This window comes from Eremomyces bilateralis (assembly GCF_010015585.1).
Source record: "Eremomyces bilateralis CBS 781.70 unplaced genomic scaffold P152scaffold_24, whole genome shotgun sequence".
Lineage (NCBI taxonomy): Eukaryota > Fungi > Ascomycota > Dothideomycetes > Eremomycetales > Eremomycetaceae > Eremomyces > Eremomyces bilateralis.
In genome coordinates this window covers 158,410-179,959 of record NW_022985090.1, presented here as the reverse complement: position 1 = coordinate 179,959, position 21,550 = coordinate 158,410, and the positions used below count along the sequence as shown (strand labels likewise).

The following is a 21,550-nucleotide window of genomic DNA, read 5'->3' as shown; positions in this document are numbered from 1 at the left end:
GTTCAGACTGTCGATGTCGATGTCCAGTCCATATTATGAAACACGACAGGCGCATCGAATCCAACCAAGCCCGACACGGATCGCCATCCCCCGCCACGCGTTTCTTCTTTCCCTGTTTCTAGATGAGCAATATGTCGCTATTGACCACTGGGAGGGAAGAAGCTGTACTTCATGGATGACATGGAATACCAAGCAGCCGTGCAATGACATGCGATGTTCTTTAACATGACGCCGAGCTACCTCGCATATGGGCGTTCCTCATGCCTTTCAAACTACATTCACTGATATAACCATTAGCCATCTCTCTATAAGATCCCATTCGTGCCGCTATATCCTTGGATACCACTACTAGCACCACTGTAGCTTCCTGGTTGTCTACTAAACGAGTCTTAGAAGGCCCGTCTATCTGACTGTTAGACTTTGCCAGCGTTACAATGGTGCCTATAGAGATGCCGGTCACAAGGGTGCTTCTCATGCTCCTAGTCACCTTCGATATCCCTCATGTCTCTGCATACCATCATATGAATCGGATCCCGCCGTATGACCCTCTACCTCGGATCCGAGGTCGACAAGAGAAGGAAGAAAGGATCCCCATAACTATCACAAACAACTGCAAGGAAACCATCTGGCCAGGAATCGTGACACAGGCGGGAAAAGGGCCAAAGTCCCATGGATTCGAGCTGAAACCCGGCGAGTCGCGCGACCAGACGCTGGACAAGCACTGGCAAGGAAGGATATGGATGCGGACGAACTGCACCTTCAATCAGGGAGGCACAGGGCCTGAAAACAACCAGACAGGGAAAGCGTGTGGAACTGGAGATTGCAACGGTCTTCTGGACTGTAAAGCAACCGTAGGTTTTCGAAAGAGAGGAGGAAAGGATATACTAACAGGCTAGGGCGACCTCCCCGTCACTCTAGCAGAATTTACCCTCGATGCCGGCGACGGCAACACATACTACGACATCTCTCTCGTCGACGGCTACAACATCCCCCTAGCCATAATCCGCCAACAAGCTCCCGGAAATACCGGCATCGACGACATCCCACCCAACCTCACCAACCCCTCCTGCATCGCCACCTCCAGCCACCTCGCTCCCCAAGACTTCTCCCCCTACGCCGATGACACCACAAATCCCCACGAAGAATCCCGCTTCCTCGGCACCAACTCCACATCCCCCCTCCCCTTTGACCGCTCCCTCCCTCCCTCCTCCCTCCTCCACTGGTGCCCCTGGGACTGCCAACTCCACCCACCCCCCAAACCCGGCGCCGACATCTACCCCTACCCCGACGACGCCATCCCCCGCCCCGTATTCCAGCCCTGCCTCTCCGCATGCGCGAAATGGAACCGCCCCGAAGACTGCTGCGCCGGCAAGTTCGCGACGCCGGAGAAGTGCGCACCGGGGCTGTATTCGCGGAATGCGAAGCGCGTGTGTCCGGATGCGTATAGCTATGCGTTCGACGATGGGCAGGCAACGTTTGTGGTTCCCGGGGGCGGGGGGTGGGGGTGGGAGGTGGTGGCGTGTCATGGGGGGAGGAGCACGACGATTCTGAGATCGGCGTTGGCGGGGACAGGGGATGGAGGACAGGTGGCGTTGGGGGGGCGGAGGGCGAAAAGGGATGGGGGTTTGGGGCCGGTGGGAGTGCATGTTGGCGAGGTTTGGAAGAGGAGAGGGGGGTTGGAGGGGAGGGCCAGGGGGGAGTCGAGGGCGGGGGGGGGGGAAGGGGAATAAGACTGATACTAGCGCTGCTGTGAGGCTTGCGCTGCTGGGGAGTTGGGGGACTGGATATACATGTTGGTGGGTGTGGATTGTCATGGGGACACTTTGCGCATCGTTCGGGTTACTCTGGTGACGCTCCATGTTGAACCGTGGGAATGTTGGAACCTTTGTGAACGTGAGATACACACTCCACTCCCTTGATTTCTTCCTTTGGCGATGAATGAGCGCTGGACGCGTCGTGGGAATGACTGAAACGCTGTTATGACTGTCGATTAAGATACCTATTGCTCAGTATTATTTTGTACTTTTATTCTCTATCTAACTGGTATGGATCCGATAATGTCTCTATCCACCAGAACTATATGGGTGCTTGGGGTGAGCGGGCAAATCGCTTCCTAGTGAACGGCAGACGCATACGATGAGTCTATTCAGTGACTAGTAGATGCAAACCACTAGTTTTAGGGAGTCACCATTGACAGCCTTCATCGTTCTCATCATGATGGATTCTCTCAGTACTGTTCTATATAGGACAATAACAAGAAAAAGGAACCCCTATGTCTCTAAGCCTACCTCAAGCACCGATACAATGACCAGATTCAATAGCTTCGACACCGCAGCGCTACCACAGGAAGACTACTACGAAGCCTGCGATCTAAGCCGCTACTTCGCCAACTTACCCGACCTCGCGTACTCCACCCACGCCAACCCTACCTGCGATTCAGACGTGATCGCCAGATCTGGCCGTGCAGATTCTCCAACTCTAGGCTACGACAATTCCCTCCCCCCACGGCACCGCGGGATCCACGAGCCGAAACTCTCTCGCGCGACATGGATCGCCGGCATCGAGACGGTGCTGCGCCCGGTAGAAGATGCGCAGAAGAGAGCGCTGCTGGAAGAAGCGCTGTATACGCTTGCTCCAAGGGAGAAGATGGACCGGAGGGAAGCGCCGCGGAGGGAGGAGAGGCAGACGCTGGAACGAAGGGAGGAGGGGTGGAAACGGCCGAGTGATGCACATTCGGGGCATAGCGTCGGGTCGTCGGGTGGATTGGGAGGGCTGCTTAGGAACTGGAGACGGAAACCGCCGGTTAACAAGACTGGTTCGTTTCGGAAGAGCCAGCAATCAGTGCCGCCACTGCACCATCACCAACGACCGAGCTCCCCGTTGAGTCCTCCTGTATCAGCAACAGAAACAGCACTGACACCTACTCCCCTCCAACCCCCTCGCTACGAATCCATCGAAGACAAACTCCGCCGAAAAGCGACCGAATTCTCCAAACTCCACACAGCCGAAGACGACGCCTACGCCGAACACCTCCACCACCTCACCACCGAGAACCCCCCCTCTTCTATCCTCTCTAACTTCCTCACCCTCCGCCTCCACCTCCAAGCATCCTGCGTCCCCCAGCACGACGCGCTCCTCGCCGCCGTCGACGACATCGACGCCTCCCTCGCGACGGCCGGGGAATGTGCGGAGGCGGCGGAGATGCTTGCGCGGCGGATTGAGGCGTGGATGGCGGTGGAGAGGGATGCGGAGATGCTGGTCGACTCGGGGACGGTGGTGGACTTTGTGGGGAAGGTAGGGAGGGTGTGGGAGATGGTGGGGAGGGTCAGGGAGGGGGTGGGGGGAATGGAGGGGGGGATGAGGGAGGTGAGGGAGGGAGCGGAGGAGATGGTGGCGCAGGTGCAGGAGGCGAGGTATGCCGTTGCGGTGGCGCAGATGGGGAGATGAGGGATGTTGAAAGGCGGATGCGATGGATGACTGATATGGGAGACTTGGATATAAAGAAGATATGACGGTGTATATGAGAATGATGAACTTAGATATCGGACGTCGTTACCCCTGAATGATGTCCTCAGATTTATCTGCTTACCTGGCTGTCCTGAACCTAGAGATTAGAATTTAGAACTGGTCATATTAGTTTCTCATTGAACACCTGCTATCCCGATCAAACATGACTCCTTGAGACCGATCATTGTATTAACTTGAAGAGTTCCCCCAACGGAGTTCCGCCAATGGAACCGGAGGCCTCAGCCCCCTGCCACGCCGCACCCAATCCCCGACGTCAATTCTTGTAATTAGCTGGCATCCTCTGCCTTTCCTCTCAATCGGGGAAGCAATACGAGGCGCGCACTGACGACATGGCTGATGAACGTTGTCTGCATCGTGTCTGTCAATTTCCATATTCCTGCACAACTTGAGTTTTAGTAGAAGTCTAAGATCTTATCGGTTTGCTTTTGTTGCGGCTGGAAGCGGGCGGATAGACGGTGGGTCAGCGACCAAGGTCCATCGAGACAGTGTACCGCCTGCGGACATCTATCTTCATTCGGTATTCAAGAGTACCGTGTCAGCAACTCCAGCTTCACGTTTTACTTTTCGTGTTGTTGATTCCTAGTCTCGTCTTTCCGTGTACCGATGTTATCCATTGTACAGGTACCTTGTCCAGCTAGAACTCTATGGCGTTTCACAAGCTCCTCTAGCACTCTTCGTCCCACCTGATATCCTAGCATCAAGACAGATACCGAGCATTCCTGGATGGTATTCTCCTCCAGAAGCGATCAGGCATTCACGATGCCCCAATCGACCACTCCGCCCTCGCCCCCCCTCAATCGACCACTTCCATCCCACGCAGGCCCCTCCGCCCTCAAAGATATCAATTATGCCTCCCTCGCTGACCCGACCGACTCAGACACGGGAACAAACTCGGACGCCGAATTTCCTCTCGATGACCCCTCTCCTGAAGACGATGCGCAGGATGTCATAGGGGTAAGCATTGGGTACGCGCAGAAACGGTTGACGTCTGCCAACATACCTGCGGAGGTGAAGGTGGCGGCCATGCAGGAACAGGACGTGTTCTTTGGGGAGGATGATTGGGCGGCGCCATTACCTGCAGCAAGGAGAGACGAGGGGATAAATACACTGTCGGATGAGGTGTTGGTGGAAAAGGAAGAGGAGGACGTGGCGAAGCTTCGGTTGCCGTCGCCGTGGAAATCTGAGGTAGAGATGATGTCGCGAAGGGAGGTGTTCCGAGAAGCATTTGGGATGGGGAGACCGAGGTCGTACTCTACGGAAGACCGACTGAAGAAATATATCCCTTCATTCAACATGCCGAATCTTTCGAAGACGCCGAATTTCATGAACAATATCGACCTCACACGGTTCTCGATCGATGTTGGGAAGAAGGGGAAGCACGCGAGGAACTTGTCAGACCCGCAGCGCATACCACAGCTTTCATCCGACACGCCGGGAAAAATTGGTGCGCCCTCGGCGGCGGTCAGATCGCCGGTTGATGAGCTGAGGCAGCTATCCATTGGGTCGTCGTATCGCACGGGATCCCTCCCACTCCGACGGATCAGATCGGAAGATTCCTTGTCGTTATCGGTTAGGAGCCGGCCAGGATTGTCAAGACTACCCTCCCTTGGGGACGACAGCAGGTTTGAGAATGTGCAAGAGATGGCCAATTCTCGATTCAAGGCGATTGTGGACACCATCCAGGACACGGAGTTCAAGTTCCCAAGTCTCAGCTCGATACAGAACTTCAATTTCAACGTGTCATTCCTGGATTCTATCCACAATCCCCTAAACCAAACGAAGGCAGCCATTGTCGACAGTCCCAATGCGGCTACCTTCGCCGCGCAAAGCTCGAAGACACCAGTTGCAATCGGCCAAACTAACGGGACCAAAACCGCACCCCCGCCTAACGGCACGCAGAAGAAACCAGATCCTCACCCCCATCTGACAAAGGCTCTTGAAGGACTTACGGGGGACCTTGTGGTCCTCGGCGGCTACCGTGGTTCCGTCCTCAGATCTGCCTCCGCTCCACAACGCCGTGTCTGGCTGCCACTCAAAGTCGGATTCAACCTCCGCAAAGCCGATCTCGAAGTCGGGTTGAATGATGAAGACGAAGAAGAGGGGAATCGCATCAAACCGGATGGCATGCTCACCCACATCGGCCCTGTCGACATCTCCCGCCGATTGTTTAAACGACTACGCGAATGCGAGAACGCGAAGAACGGGACGTTACGAATTCACGATTACGGATACGACTGGCGACTGAGTCCGGATCTCCTGAGCCGACAGCTCGTGCAATTCCTCGAGAAACTGCCGTCGAATCAACCGGACGTCCCTCCTGAACGTCGAGGTGCTCTCGTCATCGCGCACTCGCTCGGCGGGCTCATCACTCGCCACGCCGTCAACACCAACCCCTCCCTCTTCTCCGGCGTCGTGTACGCGGGCGTCCCACAAACATGCGTGAACATCCTCGGGCCCATGCGAAACGGCGACGACGTCTTCCTCAGCTCCCGCGTGCTCACCGCGCAAGTGAACTTCACGATGCGATCGAGTTTCGCACTACTCCCAGAAGACGGACGCTGTTTCTTCAACAAGCACACCAAGGAAGAATACCGCGTCAATTTCTTCAGCGTGAACGATTGGATCCGCTACGCCTGGTCGCCCTGCATGTCTCCACCGCTCCCCGCCCTCGGGAGCACGAATTCCTCCTCCACAAGCCTGGGGAGCATCATCGGCTCGCGGATGCCGAACCTCCCCATGCTCGGTCGAAAGAGCTCCCTCTCCAAAATCGAATCAAGCTCCAACTCCTCCACGAGTGAACTAAAAGCCCTATCTACCGCTGCCCCGGCCACCACCGCCGCAACTGCTGCCACCGCAATCACACCCCAAATGACATCCTCCTCTCCCCCCACCGCGCCTCCTCACAACCCCTTCCCTGGGCCCCCAAACCCAACCCAAGACCCCAAAACCATAGTCACCATCCCACTCCACACCGCGATTGCCTACCTCGAGCGCACTCTCGCGCGCACCCTCGCCTTCAAACGCTTCCTCTTCTTCAACCCCATCTTCTCCGCCGCCACCAGCAATCGCTACCCCCCGCACGCCGTCCTCTTCGGCAAATCCGTCCCGACGGTCTTCGGCGCGAAGGTGGCGAGCCGGGAGGCGATCGCGCGGACGAGCGCGTATGATGAGTTGGCGTTCGCGAGCGGCGACGGGGTGGTGTTGGCGAGGGCGGCGATGGTGCCGGAGGGGTATGCGGTGGAGAGGGGCGGGGTGGTGGAGACAGGGAGGGGGCATGTGACGATGTTGGGGGATTTGGAGGGGGTGGGGAGGTGTCTTTTGGCGGTGAGGAGGGGGAGGGAGAGGGGGGTGGGGGTTGGAGGGGTGAAAGGGAAGAAAAAGGTGGGAGGGGGTGGGTGATGGGGATGCAGGAATTCATGACCGGGACGTTTAGATTTGGCATTCGAAAGCGTGCATATGCTCGAGCGATCGAGGATTGTCATTTGTTTATGGGACGAAAGATCATGTACTATTTAATGTAGATACGACTCGAGACCCTTTGTATTTCTGGAGCGTCTTGTCCAGGAGGCCGTCTGTTTGCCAGCGCTCGTAAAGTAATCTACCTCCACGACCAATTGACGATTAATTCGGTACATTATCACCTTAGACTATTTCTCGAATCATTTTCAACAAAGTCCACATCTCCTCATTCCCAATCTCGCAAGATTCAATTTCCCACTCGCATCCCTTCCCGTTTTCAGTGTTGGCCGCGTGTTGCCTTGCGCCTCCACTGTTTCCTGATTCCTCACAGGGCTGAGTCCAACTTTTTGTCAACACCACCACCACCGTCTTTACCATCCAACTTCCCATCTCTTTCCACCGTCTCCCACCGGCTTCTTCTCCAATATATACGCGTGAAAAGCTAGAATTAACTGTCTACCCTACGGCCCCCACCTAAGACGGACGCGGACCCCATCTCGGACCAACAAACACGGACACGAGATTCGGACCTTGCAGGGGAAGCTCTCGATTACCCAAGGCTGCAGATATCAGCCCATCCGCCCTGTCCCGTGCTGCCAGTGGAATAGAAATCCCGCAAGGGGAAGGAAGCTGAACCGAAACGGGGTATCTGAGGAGCTGTTGGAACCATCTGGATAACCGGAAAGTTCTGGGAGATATCGCTGCAACTGCCGAACGTCCACGTCGCTCCTTTGATCATACACGGAAGTCGAAACTTTGAAGGGATTCAGGTGGTGTGAGCCTGGTGGTCGGATACCTAGCTCCCGATTCAAGTGAAGCATAAGGGTGTTGATAAGAGACGATCGGAACCGATCACGTATCATGGCGGGAAGGAAGTCACAGGCGAATGGCGTCGCGCACGCGTCGACGAGAGCAGTCCACGAGACGCAGGAGAATATCTTCTTGTTCATACCGAACTTGATCGGTGAGTCCTGTCTTTTGTCTTATCTCCATCAGCTCTATCTAGTTGCGACCGATGGAACGCATCCCTTCCTGATTCTCCGAACAGCGCGAGATGATCCCTCGACGAATCTACCAATCTCAACCCTATACTGACCACCCATCCAGGCTACTCCCGCATCATCCTCGCCTTCGCCTCCCTCTACTACATGTCCCTCCACCCCCGCACCTGTTGCATCCTCTACTCTGTCTCTTGCGCCCTCGACGCCCTCGACGGCTACGCCGCGCGGTACTTCGACCAATCGACGCGGTTCGGCGCGGTGTTGGACATGGTGACGGACCGCTGCACAACCGCGTGTCTGATGGTGTTCCTCGCCTCGGCGTTCCCGCGATACAGCATCATCTTCCAGGGGCTGATCAGCTTGGATCTGGCGAGCCACTACATGCATATGTATGCGACGTTGGCGATGGGGGAGCAGGGACAGAGTCATAAGAACGTGGACGAGGGGCGGAGTTGGATTTTGAAGATGTATTATTCGAATAATGTGAGTATTGCAGAGTCATTCCATCCCCTTCTCTCATCTCATATCGTCTCATCCCCACTGTTACGGCCAAGTCACTAACACCCCTCCAGAAAGTCCTCTTCACCTTCTGCGCCCTCAACGAACTCTTCTTCATCGCCCTCTACCTCCTCTCCTTCTCCTCTCCGCTCATCTCCCCGCACCTCCTCCCCACCACCCCGTCCACCCCCGCGGCGGCCCCCCCGCCCAAACCCTCCATCTTCCCCTCTCCCTGGTCCGCGGGCGCGATGGAGCTGGCGCGCGCAAACAAGATGGACAGCACGATCCCGTGGATCCTGGTCACGGTCAGCGCGCCCGTGATGGCGGGGAAGCAGCTGATTCATCTGGTGCAGTTGGTGAAGGCGAGTCGGTGGTTGGCGGAGGGGGATGTGGTGGCGAGGAGAGAGAAGAGGGCAAGGGGAAAGAAGAAGGATTAGGGAGGGGCGGTGCGTGTGCGTGGTGAGATATGGGATTTGGGGGAGGTATGAGTGGTATGGAGCGGGGGCCGAGGGTGTAATACTGTGAGAAGTGGAAGAGATGGGATATTTGGTGGATGGTGATGGACCGGACGATGGCGTCCTCGTCCCCCTTCCCATTTCCACCGATATTCCTCTTTGCACAAGATGGATCGATCTGCACGGATTCGAGCAACGGCGCCGCATTTATTTTCGGCATGAAGTACTGGATCGCGACCCGCTGGCCTGCATCCTTTGTACTTTTAGAGCTCCCTGCTCAGTTCACATATCCTCACCGATGTGGACGAGGGTTGGACGGTCGTTTCGGCATATGGTACCGGACAGGAGGGAGGAAACTGTATAATTTCCGAGCGAGGAGTTCCCGCACTGGGTTGCTTGATGCTTGCTTGCTTGGTGGATCGATGGGCGAACCATCTCGTCGGACTGTGTCGACGGCAGGGCAAGTGTAATACTGGCGGTAGTGTAGTATCTTGGGAATCGGTACATTGTAGGGAATAGTAATACTTTGACTTTAGTTGGGCATTTGAAGCGAATCGTCGGGAAGAACGGGATCATTAATCACTAACTCGAAGAAGAAATCCATGCGAACACGGAAAACCCACTCCATAAACCTCATCAATCGATCAATTAGATCCGATCCGAACCGTACGCACGATGAAACTAACCTAGCGACTATATAGAAAACCAACGACGCGAGAAACAAAAGGGGGTGTCGAATGAACACGGTGCGGTGTGGGGTGTATCTTTCAGGAGAAACCATCGCTCACGTGCTCTGCTTTGCTCTGCTTTGTGAAACCAGACGCTTACTGAGGACTATTTTTCTGCACATCCCATCCCACCTGCCCATCTGCATCTATCCATCCATTCGGCCGTAGCATAACCCATTCCCATCCAACCTCAGCCCAACATCCCACGCCTATCATCTTGCTGAATTCCATGCCGTTCGCCGCCGTCCCAACTACCTAAACCGCGCTGTGCAACGCCCCATCACTTCCCCTTGACACACCAGCTCCGCGTTGAACTCGCTGCCGTCCAGCGTTAGGTAGATGTCGAAGTAGACGCGGTAGAACGTGCCCTGCGGCGTGTCCATGCGCTCGAAGTCCTTCTCGAGGTTCTTGCGGCTGAGATCCGACGTGAGGGTGATGACTTCCTTGATGCCTGTGTAGGTTCAACGGTTAGCGGGGGGTCTTTGATTTCGCAGGGGTTGTGGGAGGGGAGAGTGGGGGGAGGGAATGGACTAAAACTTACGGGGATCTTTGGTATACTCCGGGCAAACATCGTCGTCGCACGCATACAAAACATCCTCATACATCAACGTCGCTCCCGGCGCTACCTGCCTAAAAAAGCTCACTTTCACCGGCTCCCCGATCTTCACCCGCTGCCCCTTCTGCACGAAGATCTGGCGCGTATACTTGCAGCGATCCTTCCCGTCGAGGCTGGGCACGCGGTACTGCTCGGGGTGGTGGCCCGGCTTGAAGGGCTGCAGGGTGGCCATGAGGTAGTGGCGGCGGGCGACGCGGTGGGTGACGATGCGCTCGGTGATGCCGGCGGTGACGGCGCCTTTGACGATGGCGGCGACGGAGTCCATGGGGCGGACGACTTTGGATTGGAACTGGGGGGGGACGTGGAGTTTGATTTGTTGGAAGAGGTATTCGGAGGCGCCGAAGCCGCCGACGACGAGGACGTTCTGGGGGGGTGTTAGAAAAATAAGAGAAGAAAAAGGGGGAAGAAACGTACCTGTAACGTCCGATTCTGCGCCTGGATCGCGATGATCTGATTCCGCACCAGCTCCAAGATCCGGTTCACCACCGGCTCGAAACACTGCAGGATCTCCTCGTTGGTGAAGGTCATATACCCCTCCTCAATGCCCGCCTCGGGAAACTCCGCCTCGATGCCCACGTCGACGGCCCACTTCTGCCCGTTGTTCCGGAAGTCGGCCTTGATGCGGTTCTCGAAGTCCATGATGCACTTCGCGTACACCTTCCCGGCGGTGCGGCTTCCATCCGGCAACTTCATCTTGCGGATCTTCGCGCGCAGGATGTTGCTGAAATTCCGATTGAGCGCGGTGCTCCCGCAGGAGTCGCCGGAGCCGGCGGTGCACTCGGCGACGGAGAAGGGGTTTTCCTCCTCGACCTCGTAGGCGATGAGATCAACGGTACCGCCGCCGCAGTCAACGATCAGCACGGCGTCGTGGATCTTGAGGTTGAGGAGGCCGGTCTTGGAGCAGAAGAGGGCGGCGGCCTCGGGCTCGGTGATGAGGGTGAGGCGGTTGTCGTTGTCGTCGCGGAGAAAGCCGGCCTGGATGGCCGCGGCGCGGGTGGCGGCCTTGGCGGCGTCGTTCCAGATGGCGGGGACGGTGAGGTAGTAGCGGATGTTGCGCTCCTCGCGGGAGAAGACCTCGCCGAGGATTTTCTGGAGCTGGTTGCGCATGGCTTGGCGGAGATGGAAGAGGTAGTCGGCGGCGACATCGACTTCAGACTTTCCTGGAGGAAGCGGGGGGAGGTTGATGGGGTCGATGTACGTGTTGCCGGAGAGCATGAGCTGGAGTTTGAACCATTCGACTTTTTGGACGCCGGGTTTGGGATAGCCGGTGGGGGCGAGGGCATCCGCGATGTCGGGGCCCCATCCAACGACTTTTTGGTATTGGTCGTAGTAGAGGACGGTGGGGATCTGAAGGGTTAGGGGTTGTGAGGAAGAGTATTGAGGGGGCATACCTTTTGCTTCGTCTGGTTGCCAGCGCCGGGCCATTCGGCTATTATGTCTTCCTTTGCTTCGGTATTGGTCGCAAACGCAAACGCGACACCGGAGAATGTGGTTCCCTATATCCACCCATCAGCTCTGTTGATCGTCCAAACATAACATCTAGCTGTGCACCCATTCCGCCCGCCTTGATAGTATGTCTGCTGTATATGGTCAAAGGAACACTCACAAAATCAATCCCCACAATCAACTGCGCCTTACTTCTCCCACCTCCATCCACCTCCACGGCACCCGGCCTCGAATACGGCACCGCCGGCGCCGGATTTTGCGGATACCCACCACCTGGTTGCCCATAGCTCGCCGGATTCTGCGGATACCCAGGCGGGCCAGCCTGAGGCGGCGGGGCACCATACACCTGCTGCGGCGGATAACCCCCCATCTGGTTCGTGTTGGTGTTGATGGGCGGCGGCGGCATGGGGCTCGTCGGACGATGCTGGCCCGGGGGCGCGCCGGCAGCGAGACCTCCGCCGGGCTGGGCGGCATAGCTGTACGAGGGGGGACGACCGAGAGGGTTGTTGGGGTTCATGGCGGAGGGGGTGCCAGTGGGCGGATAAGGGGCGTTGGGGAGGGGGTGGGAATGGAGGGAGGAAGACGAGCTGCCGGGGGGAGGGGAGGCGGCGGGGGGTTGGGGGGAGTTGGAGGACGGGAGGGAGTTGGGGGGTAGGGGGGTGGAGTTCGCGGGTGGGGGGTTGCCGGAATTGGGGACGGACGAAGTGCGTCGAGAGGAGCTGAGGAGGTTTTTGAAGCGCGACGACATAAATGTCGAAGGGGAGAGGGTTGGAGGGGGAGAGGGCGAGGAGGAGGGAGGGAGGAGGGGAAGATGTAGGAGATGTAGGAAACGAGGGAGGGAGCTGCAGGAAAGAAGCGAGACAGGAAAATGGGTTGAAAGGTGGCGGTGATTCAGGTGGATGAGACAAGGGGAGAACGGGCTGGGAGGATGGAGGAGTGAGGTGGTTTCAGAGCCAAGGCTAGGTATCGGATGGGAGTACTCAGGTCGTATTCAGGTTGTGGTGGGCGTGAAGCGAAAGAATGAAAGGGAGTAAGAAAGGAGAGGAAGGGATTCGTTTGAGACCGAGAAAATCACACCGGAAACTAGAAGAGGACTAGGGGGAGTGAGAATGAGAGAGTCCGAGAGAGAGAGCTAGAGAGAGCGACAGCGACAGCGACAGCGACAGTGACAGCAAAATGCGGATGTCAGATTGACACGAGGTTAAGAGGCTTTGGATGTTGTAGCTTGCAGGTAGCCGGGCTTGGTATTTGCCAGTATCCATACAAAGTATACCAACTCAGTTAGATGTAGCTTGGGATGTGGGCGAAGGTCGGGTGCGCCGGGGAAGGTGAACCAAATGAACCAAGTAAACCAACTCAACCAAGTGAACAAGGAATTCTCGATTCTTCCGTTTCTTCGTGAGGCTGAGTGAAGCCGAAATCACTAAGAACGCTAAGTCGCCAGCTAATATTAAGCATTCGTTGGGTATGATGATTGTCAGCAGCTAACACTAGAGATCCCGATAAACCCCTAAGCGGCTAAGCCACCACCTCTGCTAGGTGCTAATTATCGATCATCCATCATCCACTATCCTTGGTTCGGATTCAGTTGAAATCTCGTGTTGCTCCCTCTCTCTATTGAGTATTTTCCCTTGTAGCAAAGACACGACTGAGATCTCGATTGGCATCCTGAATACGGGGAGGAATGTGATGATGGGCTGCAATAGTATTCTTGCTGCGAGTTGGGGTCATCAGCCCTGAATTCCCGCGATCCCGATCATCGAATTATGCCCAGTTGATCGCTGAAGTTAGCAATAAATTCCCAGGTGGGAGCTTGACGGCGTTCGTATTTTTGTTCATTGCGTGCGGTCTTACAAGATCAATCTCGATCTGAGGTATCATTCGTTTGGGTACATTGGGTAGTCGGGTCCAGCTTGAACCCTTATGAAGGTCTGCAGCACCAACGACCGACCGACTACCTGAACAACTATCTCGTCTATCTTTACATCTTCCTTTCCTTTGTCTCTCGCAAGTAGGACTACAAAAGTACAAGTGGCATCCATCCTGATCTCCAATCTCGCAAACCACCCCACCAACGCGGCGGACCCCCAGCTTACAGCCTCTGACAACTGACAAGTGACAACCCGCCCACCCTGCGTCCTCCATCCTACATCCAATTATAAACCACCCGCTCGACTACCCCACCTCGCTCGCCATGCTACACACATAGCTTCCATTTGCAGCTAGCCTTCGTCCATGCTCGGGTTGCCATGGCTTGCGTGCGGGCTGCACCGCCGCGCTGCGGAGGACTGGGCTGTGGCTGCATGGGCGCGTCAGGGTCCACGAGGCGCAGCGATCAGGATGTGAGGATTTGGAGATGCGAGGATTGGGATGGTATGGTGACATTGAGGTTTACTTTGGCTGTTGATGACTGATGTTTTCCACTGGTCGTGATGCAAGATGGGAAAGGGGATAAGGAAATATCTCCCTGGCGGATCGTGACCGCTGGGGCTCACTCGTGGGAGAGGATGGTGACGATGCGCCCGAGCGGATTCGTAGCGAGCAATGGCTTCACGGTCAGAATACATATAGCGAACGGTAACCTCCCGGCTGGTGAAATCGTATGAGAATATGAGATCAGAGATGGATGGATGGTCGCACCGCGTATTCAACATCTATCTATTTAGGATTGACCTTCATCACATCGCCGAATCCGACGTCGGTGGAATTATCGGCCTTGGGACGGGATACCTGTTGCTCTGCACTGGATGGATGGATGGATGGATTGACACCGTCCTCCCCATCTCAACATTGATTGATGTCCTGTATCGTCTACATTCTCCGCCATATGTCCATCGTGAGAAGTCCAGATATGATAAGGTAAACCATTGTCAGTAGCCACGCCATCGCACTTCATCCGAATCAGACGCACCGAGGCAGGGTGTTCATACATAACGCAGTTTTGGGGTATCTATACAGAGGAATTATACAATCGTTCATCATTTCCTTCCTCCTATTCACCAGCACAACCCTTCACCCCGTCCCCTCCGATTGTCTCTACCAGCGTATTACGCGCACCTCCCCTCAACTCTCCCATAACGGCCGATACGACAGCCGTGGGGAGATTTTCCCTTCATACGACTCCTCCACCCTCTCCCCATTCTGTCCCCGCTGCTCCATCGCCGCCCTCTTCATCTGCTCCTGTCGCTCCCGCTCCTCCTGCTCCTCCACCCGGACGTCCCGCACCATGCCCCGTCGACCCCTTTTTTCGTCCATGGGGACATAGCTCGCCGTAGGCGCTGGCGCTTCAGTTTCCTCGACCTGTCCATCTTGCACCGTCCGGCTGCGACCACGGGGTTGCTCTGGCGAAACAGATTCCGCCATCGCCTGGGCCGCTTCTTGTTCCTCTAGCCAGACGTCGCGCACCATGTCTCTGCGGCCTCGGGGTTCAGTGAAGGGGACATAGCTCGCCGTCGGCTTCGGCGCGTTGGTTTCCTCCAACTGGACGTCGCGCACCACCCCTCGTGGAGCTCTATTTTCCACCTCCAACCGCACATCTCGCACCATCCCCCGCGGCGCCCGGTTCTCCTCTAACGGCGCATATCGCGCCAACTTTTCCTGCTCTTCTTGTTCCTCCAACCGCACGTCGCGCACCATCCCCCTCGGCGCGCGATTCTCCGTCCCGGCCTCCTCCAACCGGACATCCCGGACCATGCCCCTCGCGTCCCTCACCTCCTCTTCCAGCCTCACATCCTCCACTGCCCTCCTCTCTCCACCATACCCATACCTAGAACCGCCACCGGCATTAGAACCGCCCGCATACCCCTGTCGACCCCAACCCCCGCCAAAGCGATTCTCCGTTCCGCGTCCGCGTCCGCGCCCGCGTCCGAATGGCTGGCGTTGACCGCGATGGTTCTCGAAGTCGGAGGGAGAGTGATCGGGGTGGATGGCGAGGTCGATGCGGTCGATGGCGGGGGGAGGGAGCGCGGTAGGCTGCGTGCCGCTCGCTTGGTGAGTTTCCTTGCCGTTCGCATCGGCCGAGCTCGTATTCGTGTCTGTATCCGTAGCCGTCTCCGTCGCCGCATCTACAACCGTCTCTGCAGTCCCGGCCGCAGCCGTAGCCGCACCCGAATGATTCACGGTATTCCCTCCCTGCACCTCCTCCAACCCCACCACCGCCCACCAACACCCCATCCCCCGATTCCAATCCTCCGCCTTCCGCTTCGCATCCCGCCTTTCCCACTTAATCGCCATCATCCGCTTCAGCTCGTCGCTCCACGGCGCCAATATCTGAAGTCGCGCCATCCGGAAATACCCCGCGAACCGGAAATTGCGGGCGCCGCCACGCCGGAATTGCTCGAAGACGGGGACCGCGGGGAGCTTAGCGGCAGGATTGGTGGATCCTGTGGTCGGGAGGGGGCGGAGAGGGGGCGGAGGTGGATGACCGGAGCCGAGACGCTCCGAGGAGGGGACGTAGTCCCAGTCGTCGACGAACTCGGCGCGGGACGTGGGAGGTTGGGGTTGGTTGGTTTGGGGGATGGCGCCGGGAAGATGGGGGAGGAGGTGGATGTTGGTTTTGGCGAAGATGGTGCGCTGGGTGTGCCAGAGGGGGTTTGCGCCGTGGTGGATCACGATCATGGAGAGGTCGTGGGGGGTGGCGGCGGAGGATTGGAGCGTATCGAATTTGCCGGCTGCATTGGTAGATTGGATGGGAGATGGAGGGTTGGCGGTAGCGGTGGGGGTAATAGTGCTGGCTTGGTCCTTGGTGACTTCGGCCTTGGTGGCTTCGTCGTTGGTGGCTTCGTCGTTGGTGGCTTCGTCGTTGGTGGCTTCGGTCTTAGTCTCTTCGATCTTGGTCTCTTCGACTCCCTCAGGGAAATCTGCAGCTTCCGATTGAGCAGTGGTGGATGCAGCCGGTGCGTCTACGCCATTGACAACCTCAGCAAACTCCTTTCCTTCTGCTTCGGACTTAATATTAGCCGTTGGCACACGTCCAGGCCCATTGCTCATCCGCGCTCGCTCATCGAAGGCGTGCCGAAGAGTCTGAACGTCTTCATCCGGCCAGAAATAGTGATGCAGCTCTGTTTTCGTGTAGAGAAGGGGTTGAGGTTTTGGGGGAGGCCGTTCCTGCATAGGCGACGTGGGAGTCTCGGTCGATTGGACGGGAGAGCTGGGTGACTCTGGGTCTTGTTGTTCGCGCTTACGGAACGCGGGGGGCACATAGCGAGACATATCTCTTATATCGACGTCGGTATCGAGGTCGGGTACTCGGTGGTTGTCTTGTTCACCCTCTTGGTGAGCTTCTTCGTGGGCTGAAGCTGTCCACCACGTTGATCCAACCAACTCGTCTTGTTTGGGACCGTTCTCGACGCGTCTAACGAGAGATTTCAATTTCAATTTCTGTTTTATGTGTCGCTTTCGAACGGGTAGCGTTGAGTCAGACGGATCCTGTTCGAGCCTCCGTAAAAGCGAGGGGAGAGGAAGCGGCTGTAGTGTAGTACTCGGATGTGTTGTGATTCGGACGGGGGAGAATTTACGTTTGAGTTTCCTTATCCGAGGATCCGCAAATTGACCTGTTCGCTTGTCTTTTAAATGGTCATATCGTTGGGCTGTGTCTGGAATCGTGCTGGGGACGTCGGATGGAACTTTTCCTAGGGTCTGCGGAGGTGAGGAGGCGGAAGGAGGTTGTATCGCAGTACCAGAGTGAGGTCCGAAAGGGTGTTTGCGGATCCGAGGAGCTGCAAATGGGTCGTTTCGCTTGACTTTCAAGTGATTGGATTGGGTATTCGCCTCTTTGGTCAGATTCGGAGATTCGGGATGACCTGTGGGAGGTTTGTTGTTAGGGGTGTTATGTCTGCGGGTAGTGAAGCGGCCGTGTCGAAAAGCAGCAGATTTGACGGGCAGGGTGTAAAGGTGACGGAGATTTGGCCGCATGGAAGTGATTGAAGGTGAAAATCAAAATGGATATGAAGATGAATGGAGAAGTGAATGTGATATTAACGAGTGGCGATCGGATGGTTGCACCATGCTGCTTGTCAGCGTGATTTCCCTTAAACTGACTTGTCCCTTATGAATTAAGCCTTGAAATTAGTCTTGCAATATCTTATTCCTTATATACAATAACTAGAAAGACCAATGGTTAGATGCACGGAATGTTCACAGCATATCATGAACGAAGCACAGGTTGATATCTGGACTCTCAGGTCTTCCCTTTGCTATTGACTACGATTCTGGCATCGATATGCGCCAAAGCTCGGACTCTCCGTTCATCGGGATCTTATCATCTTAGCCAATGACAGGGTCCCGAAATCAGAGCCGAAACTCGGCCGTCTAGACTCACACGAAGCCGAGACTGTGGATCGGATGAGCCCCGAGATCGGGCGCGTTTTGGATGTTCGTTCCCCGGATTGGCATTTTCCTGCTCACTCAATACCGGTATATATACCATCGTACACCTTTCATTCTTCTATATTCCAGGTTATTCATCAAGCAAAATGTCGTCGTTTAATATCGTCACCTTCCCAGGTAATTACAATCTCTGGAGAATTATTGGACCCGTCACTAATGGAGAACATAGGCGACCATTGCGGTCCAGAAGTATGAGAAAAGCCCCGCATTCAATAGACGTGTGCTCACAGATGTCAGGTCACAGCAGAAGCCGTCAAGGTGAGATAACCCAATTCTCAATGAGAGATTGTATAGCGAGTAGCTAACATGTCCCAAGGTCATCAAAGCCGTCGAGAAGGCAAGACCAAGTCTCTCGTTCAATATCAATGAGCAACTGCTCGGCGGGGTACGGCAACCATCGGACAGATTCCAACGACATAATCTCACCTCCTCACAGGCTTCAATAAATGCCCATGGCGTCCCTCTCACCGACTCCGCCCTCGAAGCCGCAAAAAAAGCCGACGCCATCTTCCTCGGCGCCATCGGCGGTCCCGTACCTCCACCCCTCCCCCCCTCTCCCCCTCATATCCTTCCACTAACCCCCACAGGAATGGGGTACCGGCCTCGTCCGGCCCGAACAAGGCATCCTTGCCCTCCGCAAACATCTCCAAACCTTCGGCAACCTCCGCCCCTGCTTCTTCGCCTCCGACTCCCTCCTCGCCAACTCCCCACTCAAAGAACACATCGCCAAGGGCACCAAGTTCACCATCCTCCGCGAGCTGACCGGCGGCATCTACTTCGGCGACCGCAAGGAGGCCACCGATGAGGACCCGACCGCCTATGACATCGAGCCATACAGCAAGTCTGAGGTCCAGCGTATCGCCCGCTTGGCTGCGTCCCTTGCCCTCGCGGAGGACCCGCCGGCGAAGGTGTGGAGTCTGGACAAGGCGAACGTGTTGGCGACGAGTCGGCTGTGGCGCAAGGTGGTGAGCGAGGTATTCGCGGAGGAGTTTCCGCAGTTGGAGCTGGGGCATCAGTTGATCGACAGCGCGGCGATGATCATGGTGAAGAATCCGCGGTCGCTGAATGGGATCATCGTCACGAGCAATCTGTTCGGGGATATAATTAGCGATGAGGCAAGTGTGATTCCGGGGAGCTTGGGGTTGTTGCCAAGTGCGAGTTTGAGTGGGATTCCGGATGGGAAAACGCCGTGCAATGGCGTTTATGAGCCGATTCATGGTGAGTGGTGAGAACTTGGAATTTGGGAAGCAGAAGCTGATATATTGCAGGATCCGCCCCGGACATCTCGGGCAAGGGCATCGTCAACCCCGTCGCGTCCATCCTCTCGGTGTCGATGATGTTCAAATACTCGCTCTGCCTTCCGGAAATTGCCCAGGCGATCGACGATGCGGTCAAGATCGTGATCGAGAAGGGGATCAACACCGGGGACATTGGCGGAACGGCGAAGACCACCGAGGTTGGCGACGCGGTCGTAGAGGAGCTGCTTCGGATTTTGAGCTAAGAAAAGCAACGTGAGGGGGAATTTTGGATTTGTAATGGGAATTCGGCGGCACATTCTACGCATGCTAGACACGTACATTTGACCTAGATATCAATGCATACTGTACGGCAAGAATGCCTTCATGTCATGCATCCGCTCATAATCAAATATTTTGGACCTGCGATCCATCATCTCAAATCCGGCATATCATCCCATACCGGCTCCCTCACGTTCTTCCTCGCCCGCCCCAGTCTCTCTCTCGGCTCCTGCATTCTAACCTTCCCCCTCCTCACCCCCTCCCCCCCACCCCTCCCCTTCGCCCCCGCATCCCGCGCAAAGATCTGTAACCCCCGCAAATGCGTATCCTTCCCATTCTGATGGTTCTCCAAGATCCGCACCTGCAGCAACATGCACCGCAGCGTCGGATGGTGTCGTCTGCGCTTCCTCCTTCCTTCCGACCCCTCCGCCTGCGAGGGCTCTTCGGTAGCGGAATCCTCGCCCGATGAGTAGGACCCCTCGCTGCTCCCTCCCTCGTCTTCCACTACTGCCGGCTCCCGTCGCACCCGCTCCGCCTCGTCCCCATCGACCTCCATCTCCTCCCTCCCCCTAGCCCCCCACCCATCCACTCCCCCAAAATCCACCCAACACCAACCCCTCGGCATCTCGACCCGCATAGTACTCCACACCAGCAAATCCGCATTCCCCATGCCCGCAGCCCACTCAATCTTCTGCGGCGTGTAGCTCTCGTCGAGCTCGAAGTCCAGGAATACGCGGATGGCGACGATCTCGACGAGCTTGAAGAAGTGGATGTTGAGGTGATGGGGTTGGGGGCCATCGGATTGCCAGTAGGAGGAGGTGGAGGGGGAGAGGAGTTGCGGGATCGAGCAGCCGGGTTTGGAGGAGGTGACGGTCCAGGAGGCGAGGGAGGAGATTTCTTTGAGGTGGGAAGGGAGTGGGGGTGGGGTAGGGGTTGCTGGGGGAGTTAGTTGGAAGGTGAGAGGGGGATGAAAAGCAAGATGGGGTGATGGAGAGAGATTTGGGGGGAGAAGGGTTGGCAGGTATAATATTCCAGCGCAGGGTTTGGTTGAAGCGGATGGACATATAAATATTGATGACGATGGAGACGCGCAAAGGAGACCACAGCTTTTTCTTTCAAATATAGAAAAGAAACCAATCCCAAAGACCCGAAATCCAAATCCGAATCCAAACCCTCCTATCTCTCCTAAAATCAAAATGATGAAAAAAAACTCCTACTCACCCTGTCTCTCCTCTCCATCCTCCTCCCCCTCCCCCTCCCCCTCCCCTTCCTCCACTACCCCTCCCTGCTCGTTCTCCTGCAACACATCATCCTGCGACGGCAGCGTCCCCTCGTCTTCAAATGCCCCGATCTGGCTGTCGTCCGAGTCGGAGAACTCGGTTTGGATGCGCGGTGGGGAGGCGGGTTGTTGGCGCGCGCGACGCGTCGGGGGTGGCATGGTTGCTCAGGTGGTAGAGCGTACCGTGGGAAGATGTGGTGGTGGGGTTGGTTTGGATTAGTGATTCAGGGTGATGTGGGAGGGTAAGGTATTGCTATTATCCTTGGATCGATCAAAATGAGATTTCGTAGTTGGTTAGATGTGGAAGTTGGAAGCCTTTGTAAGTGTGAGAGTCAATATTTGGATTTCATTGTCGTTGGACGTCTTGCGCTTTCTTTACTTTGATACCAACCATAAAACGTCAAGTCCACCACATCTCGATTCATTTCTAGTTATATCTGAGTCAATGAAGTTCCCTAAGTCTCTCTTCCCTAAAGTCAACTCAATAATTGCTTAATAAATAGAAATTGTCTACATGCACAGTTGGAACTTAAATTACTTTCACGGCGAGAAATGACCTATGGATGGTTCCCACTGCATCACGTATCACGAAGACGCCCCTGAACCGTCTGAGCCATTGAAAATGGGATTGTTGGA

General features: G+C 56.1%; 8 protein-coding genes across 8 annotated transcripts; 5 read left to right on the top strand and 3 right to left on the bottom strand.

The window, feature by feature from the left end:
* Nucleotides 1-521: 521 nt before the first annotated feature.
* Nucleotides 522-1,730, top strand: P152DRAFT_441697 (Osmotin, thaumatin-like protein; the record flags this gene model as incomplete). Its single annotated transcript, XM_033677712.1, has 2 exons — nt 522-851; nt 897-1,730. The coding sequence occupies 2 exons, from the start codon at nt 522-524 to the stop codon at nt 1,728-1,730; spliced, it is 1,164 nt and encodes a 387-aa protein (XP_033531133.1).
* P152DRAFT_494455 (uncharacterized protein) lies at nt 1,722-3,812 on the top strand. The gene has a single exon (XM_033682216.1). The coding sequence runs from the start codon at nt 2,161-2,163 to the stop codon at nt 3,445-3,447; it is 1,287 nt and encodes a 428-aa protein (XP_033531132.1). The 5' UTR covers nt 1,722-2,160; the 3' UTR covers nt 3,448-3,812.
* A 23-nt stretch (nt 3,813-3,835) lies between these two features.
* On the top strand, nt 3,836-6,891 carry P152DRAFT_422712 (uncharacterized protein; the record flags this gene model as incomplete). The annotated part of the gene is made up of 1 exon (XM_033677195.1): nt 3,836-6,891. A coding segment is annotated over exon 1 (2,640 nt), but the record flags the coding sequence as incomplete, so codon positions are not given.
* A 1,202-nt stretch (nt 6,892-8,093) lies between these two features.
* P152DRAFT_403266 (CDP-diacylglycerol--inositol 3-phosphatidyltransferase) lies at nt 8,094-8,923 on the top strand (the record flags this gene model as incomplete). Its single annotated transcript, XM_033676696.1, has 2 exons — nt 8,094-8,471; nt 8,561-8,923. Coding segments are annotated over 2 exons (741 nt in total), but the record flags the coding sequence as incomplete, so codon positions are not given.
* Nucleotides 8,924-9,920: 997 nt separating this feature from the next.
* Nucleotides 9,921-12,101, bottom strand: P152DRAFT_403286 (actin-like ATPase domain-containing protein; the record flags this gene model as incomplete). The annotated part of the gene is made up of 5 exons (XM_033676697.1): nt 9,921-10,120; nt 10,211-10,649; nt 10,700-11,632; nt 11,677-11,781; nt 11,892-12,101. The coding sequence occupies 5 exons, from the start codon at nt 12,099-12,101 to the stop codon at nt 9,921-9,923; spliced, it is 1,887 nt and encodes a 628-aa protein (XP_033531129.1).
* Nucleotides 12,102-14,794: 2,693 nt separating this feature from the next.
* On the bottom strand, nt 14,795-17,644 carry P152DRAFT_476400 (uncharacterized protein; the record flags this gene model as incomplete). Its single annotated transcript, XM_033681503.1, has 1 exon — nt 14,795-17,644. One exon carries the CDS (start codon nt 17,642-17,644, stop codon nt 14,795-14,797), a length of 2,850 nt encoding a protein of 949 aa, XP_033531128.1.
* A 215-nt stretch (nt 17,645-17,859) lies between these two features.
* Nucleotides 17,860-19,619, top strand: P152DRAFT_494435 (3-isopropylmalate dehydrogenase; the record flags this gene model as incomplete). Its single annotated transcript, XM_033682215.1, has 7 exons — nt 17,860-18,235; nt 18,288-18,307; nt 18,356-18,376; nt 18,435-18,503; nt 18,555-18,650; nt 18,706-19,336; nt 19,387-19,619. Exons 1-7 carry the CDS (start codon nt 18,205-18,207, stop codon nt 19,617-19,619), a joined length of 1,101 nt encoding a protein of 366 aa, XP_033531127.1. The 5' UTR covers nt 17,860-18,204.
* Nucleotides 19,620-19,933: 314 nt separating this feature from the next.
* On the bottom strand, nt 19,934-20,539 carry P152DRAFT_373874 (galactose-binding like protein; the record flags this gene model as incomplete). Its single annotated transcript, XM_033675568.1, has 2 exons — nt 19,934-20,038; nt 20,225-20,539. Coding segments are annotated over 2 exons (420 nt in total), but the record flags the coding sequence as incomplete, so codon positions are not given.
* Nucleotides 20,540-21,550: the final 1,011 nt, after the last annotated feature.

What these genes read in the sequence shown, in the direction of transcription:
- P152DRAFT_494455 (XM_033682216.1), top strand. Translation starts at nt 2,161, where the DNA reads ATGCAAACCACTAGTTTTAGGGAGTCACCATTGACAGCCTTCATCGTT.